Source organism: Oryzias latipes, chromosome 23 (genome assembly GCF_053564925.1).
Source record: "Oryzias latipes strain Hd-rR chromosome 23, Olatipes_Hd-rR_3.1".
In the NCBI taxonomy this organism is placed as follows: Eukaryota; Metazoa; Chordata; class Actinopteri; order Beloniformes; family Adrianichthyidae; genus Oryzias; species Oryzias latipes.
This window is the reverse complement of record NC_136259.1, coordinates 1,395,541-1,419,277: the sequence shown is the minus strand read 5'-3', so window position 1 is coordinate 1,419,277 and position 23,737 is coordinate 1,395,541. Positions and strand designations below refer to the sequence as shown.

At 47.5% G+C, this 23,737-nt stretch overlaps 1 protein-coding gene across 33 annotated transcripts in view; it reads left to right on the top strand.

Moving 5' to 3' along the window:
• Positions 1-968: 968 nt before the first annotated feature.
• sox5 (SRY-box transcription factor 5) overlaps positions 969-23,737 on the top strand; it is a 99,854-nt gene continuing 77,085 nt past the window's right edge. For 12 of the 33 annotated variants that reach the window (XM_078941433.1, XM_023952086.2, XM_078941442.1 and 9 more), the window contains exons 1-3: positions 992-1,240; positions 8,420-8,615; positions 15,542-15,764. In XM_078941433.1, coding sequence (XP_078797559.1) covers positions 1,167-1,240; positions 8,420-8,615; positions 15,542-15,764 — 493 coding nt within the window. In that variant the 5' untranslated portion in view covers positions 992-1,166. 33 annotated transcript variants of the gene reach the window in all.

Here is a 23,737-nt window from a genome sequence, read left to right as displayed (position 1 = left end):
CCTGTCTGATTAAAGTTCAAGTGGTTTTGCTGGTAACGCCAGTTTAATGGCCGCACGATTTGTTCATAGCGCCCGAAAACGGATTTAAAAACTTTTGGTAGTGACTCCTGAATGTGAGAGTTTTAAAAGCGAGAGTCCACACATTCCCGGGTTTAGACTTTTGGTTGGAACCCCTTGAAGTGTCGTCGAGCCTGGCGTGACCGTAGCATTAGGGTTGACCTTTGGACCTGCATTCTTTGAACCCTTATAATGTTTAATGTACACAGACTATTTGATGAAAATGTTTGGAATGGGATACTTTTGATTTCTACACACATGACAGAAAAACTTTTTTTTTTTAGCAAAATTACAGTGATTTCGGTTTTGAAGACCAGAAATAAAATGAAGAAAAAGTCTGTCTTGAAAAAACTTGGCCGGACTTTGGACATGCTGGCTTTATACTATAAACCAGATAAAAAATACCAACAGTGTTAATATTTCTACCGTCATGAATATTGAAAGAGCAGTTCTTCTAGCTGAGTTGTGTTCCTGAAGCTTAAAGAAGCTTCTTGTGACGATTTCTTGAGTTTGTCGTTTGTTATTCTACTGTTGACTCAAAAGTTGCGGGGTAAGCTATTTGCTGCGGGGGCAGGTGCCCCCCTTGTTTCCTCTAGCTCCGCCCCTGTTTGCCTGAGTTATGAATTGGTTACTTTCACTTTTACGTGAGTAGTATTGAGTAGTAATCCTCCTCTGACTTACTCTCGGTGGACCTGGGGAAAGGGGGGCAGCTCTGTTTTGCGTTCAGACTGATGGTTGAGAGGCCCCCCCTCCTCAGAAGTCCCCTCTCTCTCCCGTTCCCTACGTGCCTCCCTCGCTCACGGAGCCCGCGCGCGCGTGCTGCTGGCCCTTTAAGAGCCCATCAGAGCAGCCGCCGCTTCCCGGAGGAGGGAGGGCGGAAGAAGAGGAGGAGGAGGAGGAGGGACGGAGGCAGAGGGAGAGAAAGTCAGAAAGGGAGGGCTTTGGAAGTGCGTGAGCGGAGCGCACACGCAGAGAGCAGAGAGGGAGGGCGCGAGAGAAGCAGAGGAGCGCGAGCGCTGAAGGATCGCTTCTGTCCCGTCCGCGTTCCGGTGGGGAGACTGAGCGCCGCTTCGGCTGTCCGCGCGCGAACTGAACTCTGGGACTGTTTTATGTTGTTGCTGTCGAGAGAGACGGAGCGCTCCAGCATGCTCACTGAGCCTGAGCTACCTCAGGAGTGTAACAGGTACGTGACGCGCGCCGCCGCCGCCGCCGCACGCGGATGCTGGGGACGCACGAGGAGCCACTTTTTTCAGTGCGTGACAGAGAGGTGACAGTCAGCGCGGGTGGAGAAGTAAAGCTGGGGGGTGGGGGTGGAGTGGGAGGGGGGAGCGCGCGCAGTTGATGATTGACTACATGTGCGCGTCAGGAAAAAGTTGCGCTCCTTTGGAGAAAAACGTTCATGATCTTCTTTCAGCTCAACTTCCTGCCAACTCTTCTCAACAAAACTTTTTTTTGTTTTGAAAAAAGTTTCTAGTTTATGTTTTATTTATTTATTTCAATCCAAATGATTTAATCCAGGCTCCCCCGATAATCCCAGTATCCCTGTTGTTTTGCTCTAATCTAGCTGCGCTCCTCTTGTTTGCGCTTCATTCCGGGGGTGTGAACCTTCTAACCCCGCGCTGTCAACAATGTAATGCGTCTTGGATGCAGATTCTGGCGGAAACGCTTCTCCTTAAACATGAAAGTGGCTCCCTTCATTTTTTAAAATCTTTTTCTCCCGAAATAAACTCAGGTCTGGGGCTGGATTGAGGGGGGATTTCAGGGTCTCTCTTAGAAGTGTCTTTTATAAACCTTTCAATCCAACAGACGTGACGGGGGGGGGGGGGCAGCTAACAGAAGGTAAAAAGAAAAAAAAAGTGAAGGATTACGCAGAAAAAGCTGAATGTATGGAGATAAATGTGGGGATTACAATGATTTAAGAGGAGAGCGCTTTAAACTCTCGCTTTCCAGTAATGCACTCCATCACCGCGCCTCCGGCCGCCGTGCGTGACGGTGGGCTCATGTGTGGATGACAGTAAAAAAACAAATAAATAAGGAGGAGGATGGGGGGGTATCCTCCGATCGGCCGTGCGTTTGGAGCGTCCGTGCGTAAAAGCTGCGCTGCGGCCCCAGAGACGCGTCTGTTTCCTCCTAAAAAAAACAAAATCTGAGAAAAACTTTTTAGTTTCCTCCTGGAATTAGTTGCTGATATCTTTACCAACGTAAAACATATCAATGCTTATTTTGTCAAAATTTAAAAATAAACAAAAAATTGCTTCTTATTTATTTAAAAATCATTTTTGCTGAAAAATCCAAAATAAATACTTTATTTATTATTTTAAATAGGATTTTTATCAAGTTTTACTAACTTTAAAATTAAAAAGGTTGAAGGAATACTTCACTTCAATTCCTGCTTTTATTTTTCCATATTTCGTTGCATTTTTACCAAGTTTTAAAAATAGCAGCAACAGACTGCCTCTGTTTGCACAAACGGCACCGAAATATCCGCCGAGAAACGGAGACGGGCCAATAAAAAAAAAGGAAAGAAAGAAGCCATCAGATGGAGAGATGAAGGAGATGTGGCCAAACTGACACATTCCTGGAGAAGAAGGAGCAGAGTGAAAGGGCCAAAGGGGGAGGCAGGGGGGAGGGGGAGGAGGAGGAGGAGAGGAAGAGGTCTCTGTCATAGGGGTGTTAAGGTAGCGGCAGATTTTCACACCCCTCCATTTGTCCCCCTCCTTAGGTGTGTGGAGGTGTCAGATCGCATCGCCGCGTGCACTCTGGAAGCGCTGACGACCGGGGAGCTGATTAGCGGCTTGGGAAGCTTCTAAACGTATCGATCAGGAGCCGTTTGAGCCGATTGGAAACTTTTTTGGGGTGAAAAGTCGCAAACTTTCATAGCTTAGAGGGGAGATGTTGACAATCACAGCTTGATGTAAGTGAGCAGTGCTGCCTCCCATCACTGTTCTGCGTTTAGAAGAGGTGGAGGTTAAAGTGGTTTGTGTGTGAATGCAGCAACACACACTTTCTGTGTGCGAACAGTGTGTGCGATCGCACACAGAAAGTGTGTGTCTGCAGCAGTAATTGAGTAGAGTGTCCGTGCTTGGCAAACTAATGCGCCGCTCTGCCCCTGTGGCCCTCCGCAGGCCTCCCACTCCTTGTCTTTTTCTCTTGTCACCCCCCCACCCCCACCCCCCATATTCGCCGCCAACCACCTTGGACTGGGGGGGCCATTGTCTGAGCCATATTGTGCGTCCCTAGAGAGTCTTGATAACCGTGTCTCCATCCGCCGAAAGAAAGACGGAGAAAATACCAGAGGAGAATGCTAAAGTGTTCCCCCTTCACTTCCTCCCTCCCCTCACCCCGACCTCCCACCCGGTTTGATCAGTGGACCCCCCCCCCCCGATGGCCAAAAAGTAGCAAGGGGGGGGGTTGTTAGGCTCTTCTTGTTGTGGTTCTTGTTTGTGAATCAAGATGAAAAGAAAGTGAGAGTGAGCGCTTCGGAGTGTCAGAAGTGACTGCTGGGCCAACTACACTGAGGTCATATGACTTGGGGGTCACGGGGCGGGGGGTCAAAGGTCAATCTGGAGGCATTCCTGAGTGGGAAACGCCTCAAACGTCCCCATTTTTTTTCTTTTACGCGTTTTCTCGTTGCGAAAACACACACATCCTTCCAGCCAACAATACCAGACAGTGTCAGGAGTTTGGACCCCCCCCCCATCCCCACCTCTGTGCTACAATGAAGCCACTGTGTTTTCAGGTAGTAAAATGGGAGGGGGGAGGGGGGGCAACCTCCCAGCCGGGGTAAAGATGTGCTTCGGCTTCAGAGGGGCAGACAAAACCGAAGGCACAACAACTGACCCCCCCCCCCACAGTAAACACCGTACAGTACCCCCCGTGACAAAAACACCAGGGGAGTGGGGCCGCCGTCCACCGGATGCACTTTTCCCCTCTGTCTGTCTGTTTTTTTTCTTTCCGAGGCGACGCAGCTTTTTCCCACGAGCTGCCAGACAAACTTTCTTTCCGTCTTTTTCCACGCTGAGCTGGTGACTCAGCATCAGGACAGAAATAAAAGGGGGGGGGGGTCAATCTGAAAGCATGACAGGGGAAAATATGAGGAGCCGAAGCCTCGCTGGTGACTCTGAGGTGGATGGACGGAGCGGCAGAGGAGGAGAGGACGGTCGGCCTGAAGGCCACATGAGCCACGCTCTGTGCTTTCCACACACACACACACACACACACATGACTTTTCTCCTCCGGCATGTGTGTGTGTGTGTGTGATTAACAGCATTAGGTTGTGTGTTTTTCCCTTTTGTGGTGGAGCTGGACAGGAAACACGGTTCGGGCCGCCGGCCGGCGATTTACTGCTCCTCACAGAGGACGCTTTGTGTTGGTCGTTGAGTGCGTGAGCTCATACGGGCACGAGCTTCGGGGGTTTTTTCTCCCGCCTATTTTTTTTCCAACTCAGAAAATGAAGGAAGAAAAGAAGTCAGTTTGCAAAAAAGAAAAAGAAAAAGAATTTGGGCTGAAAATAGTCTTCTCATTTATTCCTAATCTACATCCCTGTTTTGCTACATTTTCTGCCCTTTTAAATAGTAATTAGGCAAAATGGACTTAAAAAAGAGAGAATGATGGGAAAAATTCTCACAAACAGGTGATGGAGGAGGAGAAACAGGGAGACGACGAGGATGTTAGAATAAGTCTGCAGAAATATTCACTTTGAGCTTGTAAAGGGATAAAAGGTGGAAATAAAGTGATAAAGAAGTGCATTATGGGAGGAAACATTTGGTTAAATTCCCTCCTCAGGTGTCAAACGGATGTAAATGTTGCGCCTCAGAGGTAAAAAAAGAAAAAAAGTCTCTTATCTAAACAGACAGACTGTTTGGAAATGGCCCTTCGTTGCCGCTGGAAAACCCTTTTTCATGATGGCCCCCCGTTTGCGTTCAGAGGGTCCCACACCTGAAGGCCAGGTGTGCAACACGGAACACGGACCACAAATTTAGCTTTAGCTGGTTTTAGCTGCGATGACTCTCCAAAAGCCCAAAGATGCCGATCAGAACATTTCTCCGTGGGAGTTTAGCGCCAAGCTAGCAGTCACACGTTCGAACCCCAAACAAAATGCTGCATTTCTGTCCCTTTTGTCCGACTCCAATAAATCCTCATATTGCTTAGATTCATGTAAAAAGTGTGTGGAGCTGACAGCCAGTAGACGGTTAACCACCGCTGATGGCGATTAGGCGACCCGTTAATGGACGTCCATCGCTGTCCGATTAGTGACTTAGCGGCGGTGGACATATGTGATATGAGAGGGACTTAGCCGAGGGGCCACTAATCATCAAAAAGCCAAGGGGAAGTGGCGCTCTAATCTCAGCTTAGCACTCCCGCCGTGCGCGCGCACGCATGTGTGTGTTTCTGGAGCAGGAAAGCCGGGCGCTCATTTCTTTTCTTTTACGTTTTTTTCCCCGTTCATGTTCATTAATTACGACCTGGACGGCCACGCCAATTTATCGGCTTAATAAGGTGACTCTTAAAAAAAAAAAAAAAATTCCCCTAAATCCCTGCTTCGCTTTGAGACTTCTTCCTCCTCCTCCTGTTTGCCAGAGTGACAGCCCTGCCAAAAACCTCCAATGAAGTAACCTGCACACCCGCGGCGCCCGATTGTGTTGTAATTCCACTTCAAAGGACTAGAATGGGGGAGGGGGAACCTGCCAGAGGTCTTCTCTGTCCTGGCTGCGTTAAAGCGCTCAAACCTTCTCTGGAATCCCGCCGGATGCTGCGGCGTCGGATGCTGCGGCTAATTGATGGAACCCAAATGCTGGTTCTACGGATTCTGAGCCCGGCGAGGACAGAGTGGACACAAGTGCTTGTGTGTCTGGAACAAAAGGCCTCAGTGTGAAAGGAGGTAAAGGAAACGGGGAGTGATGCAGCCAGAGCGGCAGTGTTCGCTGTGTGGGTCGCGTGGCGCTAAAGGCCGTTCGGCTGGGACAGCTGGGCCCGCTGCTTGCATCAAACGCTGCATGAAGTGACACCTACGCAGGTTCTCCACCACTAATGCCATCGATATTACTTCTTAGGCTCATTTGGAAGGAAAAAAACATCTCAAAAGCTTCTAGAAGCTTCCACTTTGCTTCCATTCATGTCAGGATATATATCTGTCTGATGAAAACTCCCCTTTGAAAAGAGATCTTTGCTTCTTCAAGTTCCTAAAAACTTCATTTTTGTTGGCAACGTCCAAATTAAGAGTAATGTAATTTACTAAATTGGTTTAAATTATTAGATTATCTATAAAATCCATGAATATTGCAGGTAAAAAAAAAATCTTCCAGAAGCAATTAGAGGTAATCAAATTACCTAGGTAAGGTGTTTTTTTTTCTTTTTTATACAGTAGCTTATTCAATTTGGTCTGTAAGGACGTCTCAGGGAGAGAAAGCTGCAGCTTCCAGGTCTGAACTTCTGCTGCTTTCTATAATCTTTGTTTCTCTCTGCCGTTAGACGGTAAATACAGAGTGAAGTAGCGGCGAGCGCGCTCCCAGGAACAATGCCAGATGTACAGTCCGGTGGAAATCCAATAGAGTCAAAAGTGTAATCAGTTTACCGGAGGGAAGCTGGTGAAGGGGGGGGAGGGGGGGGAGTGGAGCCAATTAAATACCGGCGCAGTATGGATCGGGTACAAAGATGAGCTTTACAGACAGGCCTGTTAATGTCGGTTTGATTGGTTTGGGTGGGGGTGTTTCCCGCCGTGAATGAACGTCCCCCTGAAGTTTGGCTCCCCCACCCCACCCCACCCGCGCGAGCAGCCTATTACCCAGGGTCATAGTCACGGTGGCTTCAAGGCTGACAAGTGCATCTGAAAGCACTCAGGCGACGCCGGGAACGACATTAAATTCTATTATTGCAGCGTAGTCGCCGCATCGCCATTCAGCTGAAGTACGGGGAGGCAAATTTACCTTGTGCCAGACAGAGTTCACCTAATAGATGTGGCTTTATATCCTTTCTTTCCCTTTTTTTATTCATGGGAACAAAGCAACAGCAACAAATGCAAACAGCAGAGCTGTCATGTTGCTAGCCATTTTCCTCCAGTTCCTCTATTGTCCTGAGCTTTTCATAAATGCATATTATTTGCTCTGTACAGTCCTGTTTTTTTTCCTTTCTTCTCTTTTTTTCCAATTGGTGTTTCTCTCTGAAAGCCCATAGTCAAAACGTGGTCATTTCTCACATAAAGCTCGGGCATCCAGGCTCTTTTTACAGTAATGGCCCCGTCCTCTGGCGGGAAACGTGACGGCGTCATGGGCCCCATGGTAAACATTGCTTAGGGTCAGAAAGTGGGTTTGAAACTCTGCTTGAAGGTTGATGATCAAAAAGTGACCAAAGGGGATTGATTGAAGGGGTTCCCTTAAAGTTACACTCTTCTCCTTTTGAGCCACATAAGTGGTTCGCTACGGTCACATCAGTCATGTGACGCATGTTCAAGAACGCACTAAATGCAGGTTCCCATGGTGTTCACACTGGACTAGCTTTTTGTTTTTCCCATGTCTGCCACCTACAGTTGGAGTAGGTTTGGTGCAAATCTCGTGAATCTTGCTCCAGGCTTTTTCTTTCACCTCTCCATTCCAATATATGAAAGACTTGGTGTCAAAGACTTCTGGCCGGACACAAACCACATTTATAAAATTCTCCTTCATGTTCAATTTTCAAACAGTTGGCAACTCTGTGGAATAAAGGGGACGTCATCGATACGTCACCACTGGTTGGTCAAAGTTCGTCCTGGTTTAACTGTCAACGTGCGTTCAGTGGCCATGCGTTTTGTACGCAGACCCTGAAAACGGTCGTAGTTTTGAACGCGGAATCCCGACATGCACATTTACATGCATTTATGTTCGCGGTTCATCGTGTGGTCACTTGAACCGCGTCAGGCGGTGAGAAGGTTGCTTTAGAAAACGTTGCTGTGTTACCGATCACAAATAAGACAAGTGTTCATGATCAAGAGTCCTAAAACCAACCGTGGGATCAAAATTTGACCCAACATGTCTGATGTTGGATTATGAGACTTGTACCATCTGGATCAAGTCCATACCAGTCTGGGATGGCAATGCAAACCTTCGCAGAAGACTGCAGACAGGTTTCCGCCATGCTGTGAGCCAACAGTACAACACAACACACAGAAATAGTACCCATATACCAGTCTGGTACCAGGGAAAGGCCACTGGTGAACTCCTTTTGGGAAACCGGTTCCATCCCCACATATCTGGCCCTCCTCTTGCTGCCACAGCCTCAGCCGTCCAGATGTCAACTTACCATATCATCTTTTAAATATTGCTCATTTTTCTCCCTGTGTGTTTTTTCCTTCCTCTCTCTTGCCTTCTATCTCCTACTCCTTTTCCAGGATGTCTTCCAAGCGACCAGCCTCTCCATATGGGGGGACAGATGGAGAGGTAACCATGGCAACCAGCAGACAGCGAGTGGAGGATGAGGAAAACGAGGGACTGGGCGGTGTCATCCACCTCCCTCTGGCCTCCTACTGTGGCAAGGTGTCCCCTCGCTCGCCCTCTAACCGAAATCTGGAAAGCCCTGCCAACACGGTAAGACATTGAGTTTGGAACGGTTGATAGGACAACATCGGATAATGGACGTTTTGGAACAGGGGTTAGACCGGGAAGTCTGTTGGAAAATTTCCATTGAGTTTTCCCATCCTAAAATATTAGTGTAGGGCAAACTCAGACTGCAGAAACACCAGTCTGCCCGTTTTGTGGCTTCATTGGCTCGTTGCCTCTACACCATAAAAATGGTCAGACTATGACCTTGTGGTCTTGTGGTGTCATCATCATAGAAGTGGAGAACTGGCATTGAATTATGGATGTTTAAGCTAGAAACACACTTTGTTTACGCTTAGAGTTTGCCATGTTTTCAAGTGTATTGAGAAGTTCTGGGGATGAAACCTAAAGATGTTTCAGACATTTTCATTTGACTAAGAATCCAAAACGGTGCATTCGCCATCCAGCCTGGATCTAAAACACCTGTTTGCTTTGGTAGAGCGTCTCTGACGATAAAAGCACTTCTTAGCAACGAGGAAACCAAGTTGAGTGATTGACATTGTTGCAGTCTGGTTCTCTATAAAGGACAAAGAAATCAACAGAAGAGTTGGATGATGGGAGGTCATCAGGGCTAAAGTCCAAAACTACATTTCTAGGTGTTCTTGCGTTTTGGTACCAGCTGTTGCCTTAAATTCAGTTGTGGGATTGTAGAATTTGAGTTGCCAAATGTTGGTGCTGAGTAAATAAAACCTGGTTTGTTGTAGCTGGAGGACTGGTCAATCACTTTAGAGTTGGGTGTAAATACGTGCTAAATGACACACTAGCGACGTAACAGCTAGTGACACTTTTTACTCTTCTTGTTTGACTTTCAGCTCACTCATACTATGGAATTTAGATGTTATTGTTCAATAAACGCCATGAAACGCAGCACATCTGCAGAGGAATTTGCTGTTTTTCTTGGATCAGGAAAACAGCCTTAACCTCACCTTGAAATGGGACGATTGCTGGCTGACAACGATCGTTGACCTTTACCCCAAACCGACAATAAACGCTTGTAAGCAGTAAAACAATGAAATTGTGTTTATTGTCTGTAATGACAAGCTAATCCTGCAATTAGCCCTCTGATTAGGCTGCAGGCTCCGCCCAGGGTGAACTCCACCAGTGCAGCAGGTGCTGACTGTAAAGCCATGCAGACGTGCAGACTTGTTGTCACTCGGACGCTCCGGGTTATCTGTTACTTTTGAGGGCAGTGATTAGATTACTGGTGGTACATTTAGATTTGAGGGGGGATACACAATTGGCCTTATCAGTGTTCGTTTCAGGAGATTGCAAACGGAAAAGTTCTTCTGCCACGTAACACACCACAGCGTTGTCGTCCTTTGCTGGACAGCAGAGAAGAGGTTGTTCGTAGAGAGTGGGTGGATGGTGCAATCGTTGATTGGGGTTATTAAGTGTGCGCCAGGGCGTGTGTGTTTTACAGATGGACTTTACTGACTCCTAGCTAGCTGTAAACACGTCTGTTATTATGCATTGTTTTTGTGGGATGAGGGTTAACAACAGCAATTCCTTCACAGCTGACTTGTCAGGTGATGAAAACAAAAGAAATGAAGGTGTAGTCCTCTGGCTCCGTCTCTGTGGTGGGGGTCTGGTAAGGGTGACAGGGGGGCTCTTGGGTGCCTGGATTGGCCGGGCTGCTATATTTTTGTCTACCCCTGGCTCTGGGGTGTGGGTGGGGTGACGGGACTCCTGCCTGTGCTGGAGCATCCAGTGTGATGAAGGTACATTCTGAGAATTCATTCAAACTATACCCATGCCCAAATATGGGCATTGCATTGTTTTTACACCCCTGTCTGTGTGCTTAACCTCACGTCAGTGGTGCGCCCTGTGAGGTCAGTCTTCTATGTAAGAATACACTTCAAACCTCTACATTGTTGTGTGCAGACTATTTGTTGTTGTGTTGATGTGTGTATGTGACAGCTAAGTCATGTAGTTCACTTATGACACTCTTATGCTATGACTCCCCCACCCACTCTATCTCCCCCTTCTTAACCCCTTACCCCCCTCTCTAACATCCCACTCCCTCTCTCTTCTTTTTTTCCGTCCAACAAGGAATGCAAATAAACATAATTATCATAAATCAAGCTTAGCCTCAAATACAGAAGGGGTTTATTCAAATATACACGTCGTGTGTGTGTAGATCCATGAACCCCTATAGTGACAGGAATCTGTCCAACACTAGAGGCCTGATCTGATCTGCTCAGCTGTTGGACTGAACGGGTTAGAAAAATAAAAAAGACATGAAGAAAGAGTTACCGAAAGCTGTTGGGGGGGGGGGGGGTTAGACCCCGAGGCGATTGGGATAGGGGCGTGTTCTGTGCAGAGCTGTCAGAACTGGATGGAGGGGCCACATAAGTGGCTCATCAGAGACCGGATGATGTTAAAGTGAGGCAGCGGGGAACAGCAAAGGGGGAGTTTGGAGAGGAGGGGTGGGATTACAACTTTATCTTGTCATTGTGAATTAGCAGAAAAGCGTTAGCTGCACGCTGACCTCTTCAATGCCCCCCCCCCGGCCGCCCAACCATCCGTTTTTTAAAAGTTTGACGACAAATTTGGGTTTTTTAAAAGGTGTCGGGCTAAAATGTGTGTGTAGGTAAATAGATTTTTTTCAAATCCACCACCTATAATGTGGATTTTTCAGCAGGAGGGTGCGACTGCAGATGTGTGTTTGGGATTCGGATCTCTGAATGTTTGTGTTTGCAGATCACTGCGAAAACTGTTTTCACATCAGGCGCGGGCGAGCATCTTCTCTCCTAAACGTGCTAATGGACAAACACCAATTATTTCATTAGCAGGCGGGGTTGGCCGCTTGCACGACAGAAACGTGCAAAGATATTTCACCGGGCGTGGACTCGTTCGTCTTAGCCGTCTCTCTGGTTTCCTCGTCCTCCCAATGGTGCGGCGGGGAGTGTGGGTCCATGTGAAATATGTGACAGATTTAACACAGTGGCCGGGCAGTCTTGAGAGCGGCGCGGCGGTCACACTTAATTTCTCATGCCAGTGAATGAATCAGCAGCGCGCTGCCTGTCAGCAGTGAGGGAGGGGTTCATTTCAGCACAAAAAAAACTTGCTTGAAAAACGGGAAATCTTTGGAAGAAAACAGAAAAAAATAGATTATTTTCTTGATGCAGAAAGGAGATTTTGTTTCAGACAAATGGTAGAAGACCATGAAGCCTGAGGGCCCCCCCCCCCCAAATCAAAAGTGTGTTCAGCCATGGCATGTAAAGGGATTTCCTGTCTGTGTGTGCGTCTGGCAGCAGGTCGTGAGCTTTGTGAAGTCCTATCTGGTGGAGATTGGCAGCCCTGACGCAGACCGGAGTCTCACCCCCCCCGCATGTGGCGATCGGCGACACCCTCCCGGTTGTCGATGCGCCCGCAATCGTAATTTTAGGCGGGCAGCTGTTTTCCAGCTCTTCCTACGTCTTGACGCAAAGCGACGCGCCAGGCGTGAAATACGGCTTTTCACGCGGTCACCTCTCTCAGCCCGAGACATGTCAGGCTCGGAGAGGTTCAGGAGGAAAGTCAAACAGCAGCAGCATCTGTGCTGGCTGCAGGAAAAAAACGCAATTTAGAATTTTATTCCCTGCTTTTTTTTTGGCAAGAGTTGGGTGTTTTTTTTACCCAGCCTCCCCTCACAGATGAGCTTAAGAAGACAAAAGTTGTTTAATTCGGTTCCATTGCAGAGGCAGTAAAAGGATAAAGAGAGTCAGGCGCAATTTTTACTTTGTTCCAGTCATTTGGAAGAGAATTGACATCTGCAAACCAAAGGCAGAACCGCCCACACTGCCAGTCTGCAGCATCCAGTGCGTATAAATACATGCATACAGACGCACACACACACCTACAGGCTATGCGCTCTGACAGTGTCACACATATATGCTCCAATAAAAAAAGACCTGCTCGCACACATGAGGAGCCTTTCCAGTCATGCATAAATGCATGTGTGACTAGAAAAAGTTTACAAACAAATTTACGTCGGAGGATCCGCCGGTTCGATCCCCGTGGATCAGGAGGACGAGCCGTTAACGTTCACGCATCGTTCCCGCCAAACGGCCTCGCCGTAGCCGTGCAGAGCTCCCCGCTCATTCTCTCTGATCGGGGGATGACCTTCGTTGTTGGACACGGCCAGATGACACCTCCCCGGCAGAGATCCTCGCCCCCCCACCTCCATATTCCTGTTCTGCTTGTTTGGTTTGCGCGACGTCTTTCTGGAAAGACGGAGTGCGGCTGTTTTAAGTAGGCGCTGGGTTGGATAAATGGGATGTGACAGGTGTGACCGCTGCCTTCCAGATGCCTGCCTCCCCCCTTTGCTCTGCCTCTGTCAGCGCCCCCCCCCCTCTCATTTCCTCTAATGACACCGTTCCTCCCTCTTTCTCCATTTCTGATCGGGGAGTTTTTTTCTTTTCCTCTCCTCGCTGTCGTTTTGAATGTTTTAATCTGCACCGCAGGCTGTTGTGATCGGAATCACCAAAGAGAAATTCCGGCAGGAGAGGACGGACTGCAGGGAGGCAAAGGTGGCTAAAGTCCGACTCGAAGTCTGCTAGGGCTTCAGGGCAGGCGCGTCCCAAGTCCGGCTCTAATTCCAATTTCCGTTCTAAAAAGGGGGCGTACAATTTCTTGATTGTGATTGCAGTGGCCTTGTGGTAGAGTGTCCGCCCTGTGACTGGAAGGTCGTGAGTTCAAATCCAGGCCGAGTCATACCAAAGACTCTAAAAATGGGGCCCTGCTTGACACTCAGCATTAAGGGGTAGGATGGGGGGGGATCAAATGTGTCTGCAGCTCACTGCTCCCCCATGAGTGGAGAACAACACACCTAGGTGTGTGACAGATAATGGGACTCTAACTTTGAATTCCGTAATTAGCTGCTGTAAAACGTTAGCGGCACCGTGGCGGGACGCTCCGTGACTTGCTCATGTCTGAAATAACGACTGTAAATAATGACAATCGCACAGCGCCTGACACAATCACACAATCTGACACGGCGCAGATGCTAATTAATTGAGGGGGGTGGACAGTGTCCGTTGTACCTTAGCAAAGATTCAGATTTATGTGTTTCTCTGCTCAAACCAACAATAATAATAATAACTATCTTCCTGTTCACATAATGTACATGTTGGAGCATTTCATAGTGAAAAATATGAAACATGTGAGCCCAGATATTTATTGTATTTTGGTCTTCAAATACAACATTATAATTAAATAGTTCCTGTATATTTCACGGCATTAAAGGGGTTTAAAGGCTGATTGGTTGGCCCGTTTTACCAAATCTGATGAAAGTGTGCAAACCCCCCCGGCTTAAGCGTCTCTCTTTTCTCAGGGGTTGGGGCCTCGCCGCCTCATCACGCTCCAGTGTGTGCGCAGGAACGCCGAGGAGAGGATCGGGGAATTATTGATCGTCCCGAAGACGTCCCCCCCCCCGTCACTCTCCCATGGAGTTTGACCAATCGCCAACTAAATCCCGACCGTTTTCTCCGCTCAATACCTGGACGTAAACAATCATTTTCCCGGAGAGCAGTAAACACCAGCATGTTGATTACCTCATTGTGCGGCGGGAGCGCTATCAGCCAGCAGCCTTTGAGTTAATGATTAGATCTGTGGGTGAATAAACCGTACAGCAGGAATGCACTTCAGTCTCTGTGAGTGACTCCCGCCTACACACGAAACACGCCGCCGCCGCGCTCTCCTGCAAATGTGTGCCGCTGTCTCAGGTGGCGCGGCCCCGTACTGTAGCGAGATTAGCCAAAGATTAACCCCATGGACCATTGACCCTCGTGCCCACGAAGAGCTGAGCTGACAGCCCGGCTGACTCACTGGCTCGTTTGTTGTTGTAATCCGCCAGCACACCTTAAAGGACCTCCAGAGAGAGCATGCAAGGCGTGTGCTCCAGACGGCTGACGGCGTCCCGCCTCCTCCTGTAACTAAACCTGCGTTAAGTCAGACGGTGGAGGCAAACACTTAAGATCCTAAATGTTAGTTACAGAAGCTGTCAATTAGCTTTGTTGCCTCTGCAGGATTAGCCATCTTTATTTAAGCCAGAGGAGCTACATGGTCTCGCGGGTTCAAATCCTGGCTGGGTCCTTTCTGTGTGGGGTTTGCATGTTTTCTTTGTGCATGTGTGGGTTTCCTTTGCCCCCCCTGGTTTCCTCCCACAGCCCAGAAACATGCCTCATAGGTAAACTGGCCCAACAGCAGCTGGGATAGGCTCCAGCAACCCAATAACTCTTCAATTGATCAATTCATCCATTGATATTTTAGTTTTACTCCTATTTTAGGGGAAACGTGTAGTTTTTGCCAGACTTTCTGTTCCCTCAAAGGTCAGTAAAGCGAGTCTGTTTGAGAGACCGAAGCTGCAGGATAATTAGTCGTCATGACAGCTTGCAAACAGCCTCAGACCGCACGCGTTTACGTCGTTTCTTCAACGGAAAGGATTTGATGCAGCTCCAGAGCTTTCTTCCCTCCAAAGAGTCACATCATATGTGATTCTCTGCTTTTTTTGTGTGTGTTTGTTGCTGCAGTTGCAGCCTCAGCATTAATTGTCATGAATGTGGAGACAAAGGCGAAGCGGCTCTGAAAGTTGGGCGCCGGATGATGCGCCGCAGCTTTGGCCGTGGCTCAAAGTGAGCCGCTGAAGGCTTTGTGATAAACTCTTTGGAGCGGAGTCTCTTAATGTTGGTTCTCACGCCGGCGCTCTGTTAAGCACCTCCAAGTCAGTCAAATGTAGATTCCAGAGGATGCAAGGAAAAGGAAGGAGAACTGGCTGGGAATGAAAGATCTGGAGATAGAAGACGAGGATAACGAAAAGTTAAAAGTTGGATGGAAAGAGGAACATAATGAGAGCCAACTCCTCCCCCGTTTTAAGTTACTTTCCAACTTTTAGCTACTAAATTGTCTTTTGCTTTTTGTATTTAACCTTCTAGGAGCACGACGGCAGCAAAGGAAGCTCCCTGAGTCCGTATCCTCAGCACAATGCTACCTCACCGGGGAAGGAGGAGGGCGTTGGCGGGGGACGCCCCTGCAGTGACGGGGGCTTCGGCATGGGACCCCTCGGGACCCCTGAGAGGCGTAAGGGCAGCCTGGCAGACGTGGTGGACACGCTAAAACAGCGCAAGATGGAGGAACTGATCAAAAACGAGCCTGAAGGTCAGTGCCGGGAGGCTGTGTGGCGTCATATGTGTGATCTTTGGGGGACTGTGGTGCGGCGCCGCGCTTTCACACAAGCTCTGCGTCAGTTCCTCTTCCTGTCTGCTTCTGTGCTACGTCTGTATGCTTTCAGAAAAGAGGAAACTTTTCGTTTTTGGGGCCTTCTTCTCCTCACACTCGTTTGTCAGAGCCTGCTTGGCAAAGCCGGACAAGTTTGTGCTTAAACGTGTAAATTCCACTGCAGCAAAGAATTGACAGAAAGTTCATATTTTTTAGGATTGATAAAATCTGCAAAAGAATTTGTTCATTAATTTTACAAAATCGTATCAATTATAATCCCATGAGTGATTTAGTAAGATTTTGATGACAACAGTGTAAGTTTAAGATGCAAAAGTATTGTGTTCAGGAAGAAAAAAACTTATTTACTCACTGACTCAAATTTGATCCACTAATGTTTAATAAACAATTAAATATCAATAAATGTTGTATTCTTTCAATAAAGCAGGAAGTCATTTGAATAACAGATGAGTTATTCTCACCAAAAAGTTTGAAAGTTAGCTCATAGTTCCCGCCAAAAGTGTTTTTTCAATTTCATGGAAACAGCCATTTTGAAATATGCAGGAAAAGGCCCTCTACTGCCTCTGGTGGGGTGATGATGCACTGCAGGACAGAAACACATGGACCATGTATGGATTCATTCTGGTTGTGCTCATTGAGATTTAGAGAATTCCACGACGCTCTATCACCATGTCAGTCTGTTTTGATTTATTTATTACGTATCGCAAAGATTGTTGGGAGTTACAGGCATCTGAAATACGCTAGTGGCTAATGCGGCTAATGCGGCTAACGCATTGCAGCATCAACTGTTTGTCCTACATGTTACTGACATGGCTGGGAATTAAGTGTCGTCACAGCAAAAATAGTTTTAGCCGTAACAGTCTGTGTTTCAAACAAGGTTGGGAGTGACGGGTATGGTAGACACGCTAACTTGCCTGACGTGTAGCGTGTCACAAATAAGTTGTAGAGTCACTGTGAAAGCATTTGAAAAGGTCTGACTGACTGACGGACTTCTCTCTACCTTTTGTTTGCTAATGCACCGTATAGTTCATCTTACAATCGTAAAGTGTTGAAAACACGGTAACGGGTTGAAAGTTTAGATCATGCTAACGGGATACAGGTTTCAGAAATGCCTCTGTCAAATATCATACAAATGCTTAGATGGGGTTAATTCTACTACTATTTTATGCTTTCATGATCATTTTGAACCCTGTTCACACAGCTTAGGCAGCCAAAGCAGAGTTTAGCCCAAGGCCCGCTTAGCTTAGCCCCATTAGCCGGGGCTTTTCATTCTTAAAAGTAGCCTCAGGCTAACTGTGGGGAATTGAGCCCGCGGCCAGGACTGGCACTAGCTTAGCACATGAATGAGGACTTAAGTCACAAAGGGAAGCATGTAATGATGCTCATGAGGAGCTCCCTAACAGGTATGTGGACCCGTTGGGAGATAGAGATAACATAGAAAGCATCAGAATGTAATCGGAAAGAAAGTCAATAAAGGTGTTAAAGTTTTGAAATGACAAACCGAGGAGCCACTGGTCCAACAACTTCAACTGTTAAAATCATTCCAAATTTGCACTAAATTGTCTGTAGGCGTGTTTCAGTAAATAATGTGTTGCTTTAACATTGATTTTTTTTTTATTGATAAAATCTTTCATCAAAAAACTCAAAAGCTCAAAAGCTGGTGATTTTTTAAGAGGTTAAACATCAAATATTCTTTCTTTCAAAGTAAAGAAAACTGTTTCTAAGAAGAAAAACATCAAGACTTTCTTCTGAAGGCGCTTCATGGTCTTCCACAGTCAAACAAGACCCTTCCAAACAGCCAGAGGTCAGCTGGACCAAAGACCCCCATGTTCCTCCCTTTCACAGCCTCCGTTCTTTAGAAAGCAGATGCATCTCATAACAACTGCTGCTTTTTTCTCACCCACCTCCACGCTTTTTCTCTTCCTCGCCTCTCCCAGCGGCGCTGCCGCCGTGCACTACGGTTTGCACTCAATCATCCCCAAGATAGCAGCCTCAATTACGAGTGACACCGCGACCGGGAGGTGAGCGGAGCGCTCCGCCGCCGCGCAGGGTGGATTTGCCTTTATGCTTTTTCCTGTGTATTATGCTTCCTCGCCGCATCAACAGGCTTTCATTTCAAACGGCGCTAACCTTATTTTCCAGGCCTTTCTGGGAGGCTTTCAAAAGCGTCCGCGGCGGCCGGTCCGCGCTCGCCGTCTGGTTGTTTTTATTTCAGTCGATAAAGAGGCCTGTTGTGCCACATTTTTATTTAAAAAGAGAGGAGGGAAAAAAAAGACCTGGACTGTTTGTCGAGCTGTAATTGAGGTGTGTTTTGGGTTGCTCGCTCTTCACTGGACCTCGTGAACCGGCCGCATGGTGGAGAAAAAATAATAATAATGGATGTGTATGACTCAGCCGGGGCAGGGTGAAGGAAAGATGGAGGGAAGGGGCACGTCTTACCGTTCAGCTCAGCGTCCTAACAGAGAAAACAACCAAAAAAAGGCCCTCCAGACTTTGAACGCGTGGAGAAAAGAAAGAAAAAGAGAAGGAAGAAGGGAGGGGAAAGGAAGGGATGGAGTGGAGAGCAATGATTGAGATAGAAATCCCTTTTCTGAGCCGGCCGAGCTATTGTTTGGCTGTGTGGCTCACAAAGGCCATTAGCAGAAAACAGCAGGTTGGGATGAAATTTTAATGAAGGCTTTAATCATTATGAAAGGCCTGGAATAATACACACACACAGAAAGCACAGCTTCCAGCTGGATCAATGACACACACACACACACACACACACACACACATGGAAAGTGTCGCACCATTAACACCAAGAGCGACGCGAACGAAGGGACGAAGGCAAAAGAAAAAAAATGGGTCAGAAAGCGATAAACATCTCGAAACAGAAAGGAGAGGTTTATGGGAGGCAGGCCTCGAGGTAGACGTCACAAACACACACACACACACACACACACACTAAGTTTGAAAGATTTACTCTGTGGCGAGTGTTGCTCTACTTAGACTAGATGAATGGCGAGCGGTAGATACTAGGTCAGTGTTGAGGCTCGTGAATGCTGCATATTCACTTGTGTGTGCAGATATTTGCTTGGGGACCAATGGTAGTGGTCCTTTCCGTGTGTGTGTGTGTGTGTGTGTGTGTGTGTGCACACCAGCCCCTAATAAATGACTCGCCGCGGCGTCCCTCATGGAGCGGCCCAAGCGGGCTGCTCTGGCCATTCATCTCCTGTCTCCCTCCGACGGCCACCTGCTACCCAGGAGACCCGCGCTCGGGCATGTCACGACTCCGCCGGCGCCGCCACGGCCGGTCCGCTCGTGCCGGCGCCGCTGCCTGAAGTAATTGGGGCAGAGCGTCAGGGGAGGGTCAGGAGGAGAGTGGAAGTGCACACACCTGGTCAGCTCCCGTGGACGCGGCGTTTAACCTCTTGCGGCCTCTCGTGGCGCAGAGCAAGGCCCGCTAATAATCACTTAACCTAGCGTGGAGCAGGAGTGGCCCCTGAAACGCATAGATGGATAAATAAATAGATAGACGGATAGATGGGGGGGAATTTAAAGGAGAAGAAGCCTCACTAAATGGGGCACAGATGTTCCTCTGGGCCCCTGGAGTGGTGCCTCCTCTGCCCTGGACTTTCACCAGACACTCAGCCTCATTCCTCCTCTCATCCGCTCTTCTTCCTCCTCCTCGTCGCTGCACAGCGGCATTGACTGTAAAGTGGCTTACACATTAAGTGCCAGCTGAGCTCCATCTCTGGACCCGTCTGTTGACCCCCTGCTACCCAGCCCCAGCTACCCGTCGCTGGGGCTCGTCGGCCTCTGGGACCCTTTATGTTTTCTTCCTTTTAGCGCTCGGCCTCAGCTGAAAGCGGCGATAAACAACACATCCCAACTAGTTTAAGAGAGACGCTTTCATCCGTCTGAACCTCTATTGAACGCATTTGGCTTAAATGCCATTACAGAGTGACCCCCCCCCCCCCCCCCCCCCCGTAAACACTTTGTGACTGAATGTTTATGCAAAAAGGGACGTAAGAAGATTGTCTACTTAAAGTAGATTCAAGCAAACACGTTTTCTGTGTTTACAGAATTGTTTCAAAACTAAATTTGGGATTCTGTCATTACAGTTGCATTAATGAATCATTTACTCTGGAACAATACTCTCTGATGTCACTCATAGTATTTTTCAAAAGTAAAGCCTCAGGAGGGGCAGACACATCCACCTTAAACATCTGAAAACTGTGTTTTTGGGGTTTTTAACGTAACTTCTTTCATGAGGACAAAAATGACATAAAGAAAGAAAATTAAGCTTAAAATTACGTTTCTGATTATTTCTTTATTCAAATTATTGTAAATCAGAAGCGGACAAAAGATGCCGTTTGAAAAAAAGGTTGTATTTGTGACGTTTAAAATGTGCTGGGCGGAGCCACAAGCACATAGCGGGTAGTTTGGCAGAAAAAAAAGTTTGAGGCTCTTCTGGGTTCACATATGGGTCCAAAAACGTAGACAAGCCCTAAATATGTGCCAGCAATAAAACCCAACAAAGCAGAAACAGAGGTGTCATAAATGGAAACTAAAATAGTGGACTTAAAAAGTTTGTGACTGCAGTCTGAATCTGACCTTTTAACACAGAGTTCAGTGGGAATTGTGGGCTCCAGCCTCTAGTGGTCTTTTGAGGAACTGCAATACTTTTTCCTGTAACTTTGGGAAAAGATGGCTTTTTCTACGGCTGTCCAGTGATCATATATTGCAGCGATGATCACAGACATATCGGGTCTGCTGTCAGATCCGGCAACGCAAGGAATTGTGGGATACCATTCACTCTGCCCGTCTGGAGTTCAAGTGTGGGTTTTATAACGTGTTTTGTTGTCTCGCAGTTCTGCTCTGGTTTGCTCTTAGTTATGTGTTTATTTCTTTCTGCCCAGGAGTGAGAGGGAGGAGGAGGAGGATGACACCCTTGTGTTGAGAAAAGTCAGTTCCTTAAACAAAGTCAGAGCGCGTTCTGATTGATGTCGTAGTTGGACGGACGCCTGACGCCGTCAGTGACCTGTGGCACACGGGCGAGTGCGAACAAGCGAGCGAGAGGCCGCAGTAAAATCCAGAAAATATCCTAATTAAAGTTTTCAGGTCTAGTATTCACGGTACTCTAGAGGGGGATTTTTTTTAGCTCTTTGGAGCTAAAGATTACTCGTGCGGGTTAGAGAAGTGGTGGTTCTCTAGAGAGCTGCTTTTAGAAGTACTGGTACTGAGTACGGGTCAGCACCGGCCCACTTACACCACTGCTGAACGCATGCTGTACCCGGGTCATGGCACAGAGGAAATTGATTGACGATGGTCGACAGCCAATCAGGATGCAGAACTCAAAAAAAAAAATCTGCAAAACTGCGATTTAGGGAACTGTTTAGGCAAACTAGAACTTGGCTGAAGGTTCAGCAGTCACCTCTGAGAAGTATTTTGAACTGGTCTGTACTTTTTGTAGCTTTGTTGGACTTTTTCGATATGAAGGTGAACAGGGACTGACTGGTGAATTGAGCAGGTGATGTCTCTAGCTGCTTTCTACTTGCAGCCTCTTGGTTCAGTCCTTCCCAGTCCAGCCCATAGCAGCCATGCAGACGCACATCCACAGAAACGGCAAGAGGCAGCAAACGCCCAACTGTGACAGTTGTGCACTCATGAGGACACTCATGCATGTTCGCCGCTGCGCCGCTTCATCTATTTCCAAGGAACGGCGGAGGGTTTTTTGAGAGCACTGATGCATTTTATGGGACAGCACTTAGGCCAGGCCATTGTGCGACACAAGCACGCAGCGGCCGGAGCTCCCTCACGCCTCCGTGCGCTCCAATGGGTGACAATGGGAAGGGCGGATACGTCCTGCCACCACCAAGGAGAGCGAGGCTGAAAGGAGAAAGAAAAGAGCCAGAGGAGTGGAGGGGTCTGGCCAGTCTCTCGTTCATCCATCCATCAGTCCCCCCCTCCTCGCTGCTTTAATCCTTCTTCTCTGCTGTCTGGGGGAGGGGGGGGGGTATGTTAAACACATTCACACATGAACACACAGTGTAAACAATGGTATGCCCAGCCTTCACTTGGATAGACTGCAACACATATCTATTCATGCTGTGGGATTTCCTCTTCCTGTTGGTGAAAACTCTATTTTCCCGACTATAAGGCGCACTTAAAGACCTTCATGTTTTTCTAAAAACCACAGTGTGCCTTATCAGCTGGGTATTTTTTGGATACATGTTTATAGATGTCGAAGTGACTTTGAAAGACACGCGGCGCTCTGTCTGAACACGCTAACGCGTAGCGGTGTCGGAGTTAGCATAGTCTCTTTTTCCTTTAAGCTGTTGCAAATAAAGTTGGGTCTTCTTGTAAATGCGCTAACATGGCTAACATGTAACGGTGTCGGTGTTTTTAAAATCTTACTAACATGCTTGGGAGTTGGCGTAGTCACGGTAACCTGTAGCGCTTGTTTTAGCCGTATCAGTCTTTTTTTGGGTTTGGGTGTTATTGTGAATAACATGTAGCAGTGTCAGACTGCGTGTTTTAAATGTGTTACTAACACGGTTGGGAGTTAGCATAGTCCTAGTAAAGGCTGTTTTATTGGTGTCAGTATGTTTTTTCACAAATATGCACATTAATAATGGGCCAAAGTGGCTAACGTGTTTCAAACAAGTTCTACTGCGGTTAATAAAGTCAGACTGATGGCCTTTCTCTGATTGGCTTCATTTGCCTCATAATCTGCTGCGCCCTACATGTTATATGTTAGTTACTTATTTAAATGAATGTGAAATTGCTGCAGCGCTGTTTGGCTGAATTAGTCTTTGGAGAAGAAGGTGAAGGGAATGGAGGATTGAGGATTATGTCCTGACATCATGGAGCTCCCAGTTTCGTTGTGGACTTAGGTTAAGCAGGAGTTTGCTATGAAAAATGAGGCTAACACCTTTAAAAAAAAGAAAAAAGGATTGAATTCCATGTGTTAGTGCCTCTCCACCTTTTTTTTTTGAAAAGTTGAGGTAAAATGTTTGTGTTTTGTGTTGAAGGCCTAATTCCTGAATGCCCGTTTCCAGATCCGCATGTGTCACTTAACTTGACTGGGGGGAGGCGGGGGAGGTGGGGGATCATCATGGACATGGCTCACAATTCAAATCCAGTCAATTCTTCTTTTTCCTTTTCGTTCTTTCTTTCTTTCTTTGCCTCTTTGTGGCATGAGAAACCGACTGCGTCATGGGGCGGACCTGAGGCCTATTGTGGGGCGGCCCCATTGTTGGCTCCATGAAAGGCGCATTCAAGTCACTTTTTCTTATTGAATTGTTGTGCGTCTGCTTTTCAGCGCTGCATTCTCTTCCCCAGCCTTTGCACGAGACAATCAGGAGGGATGAAACTCCATTCTGCCATTCTTCCCTCTTCAGATGAGCGATATTAAGGAGGCATAATGTGTGTTTTGGGGGGAAAGCCCAGCTCTTTCCCTAATACACCAACAGAAAGGAGCTTAGACGGAGCAGAGGGGCTTCTGTTGTTTTTCTGGAGGTGTGTGTGTGTGTGTGTGTGCGCGCCGCTGTGTGTTATTGCCCTCCCGGCGAGGCATTAAGTTAAGGACAAAAGCTGGAGGTTCATGAATCAGCCAGGTTTCACACGTGACCTGCTCACAGTTTTGCTGTCCTGCAAGTACATTTCTGCTCCCAGACGGTTGAGGTCCTTCTGCTACGTGCACACCGCGCTCGTGAACGCCCTCCTAGCATGCGCTGTTCACACTAGACTGCCGCTGCACCATGCTCATCCTAATGCTAATGCGTGCACCAACAGTTGGAAGGTGTGACACGTTGATGTGGTGCAGATTTCACAAATCTTGCTCCAGGTTTTGTCTTTGACAGCTCCATTCCGATACAGAAATGATTTGGTGTCAACCAGAACACCAA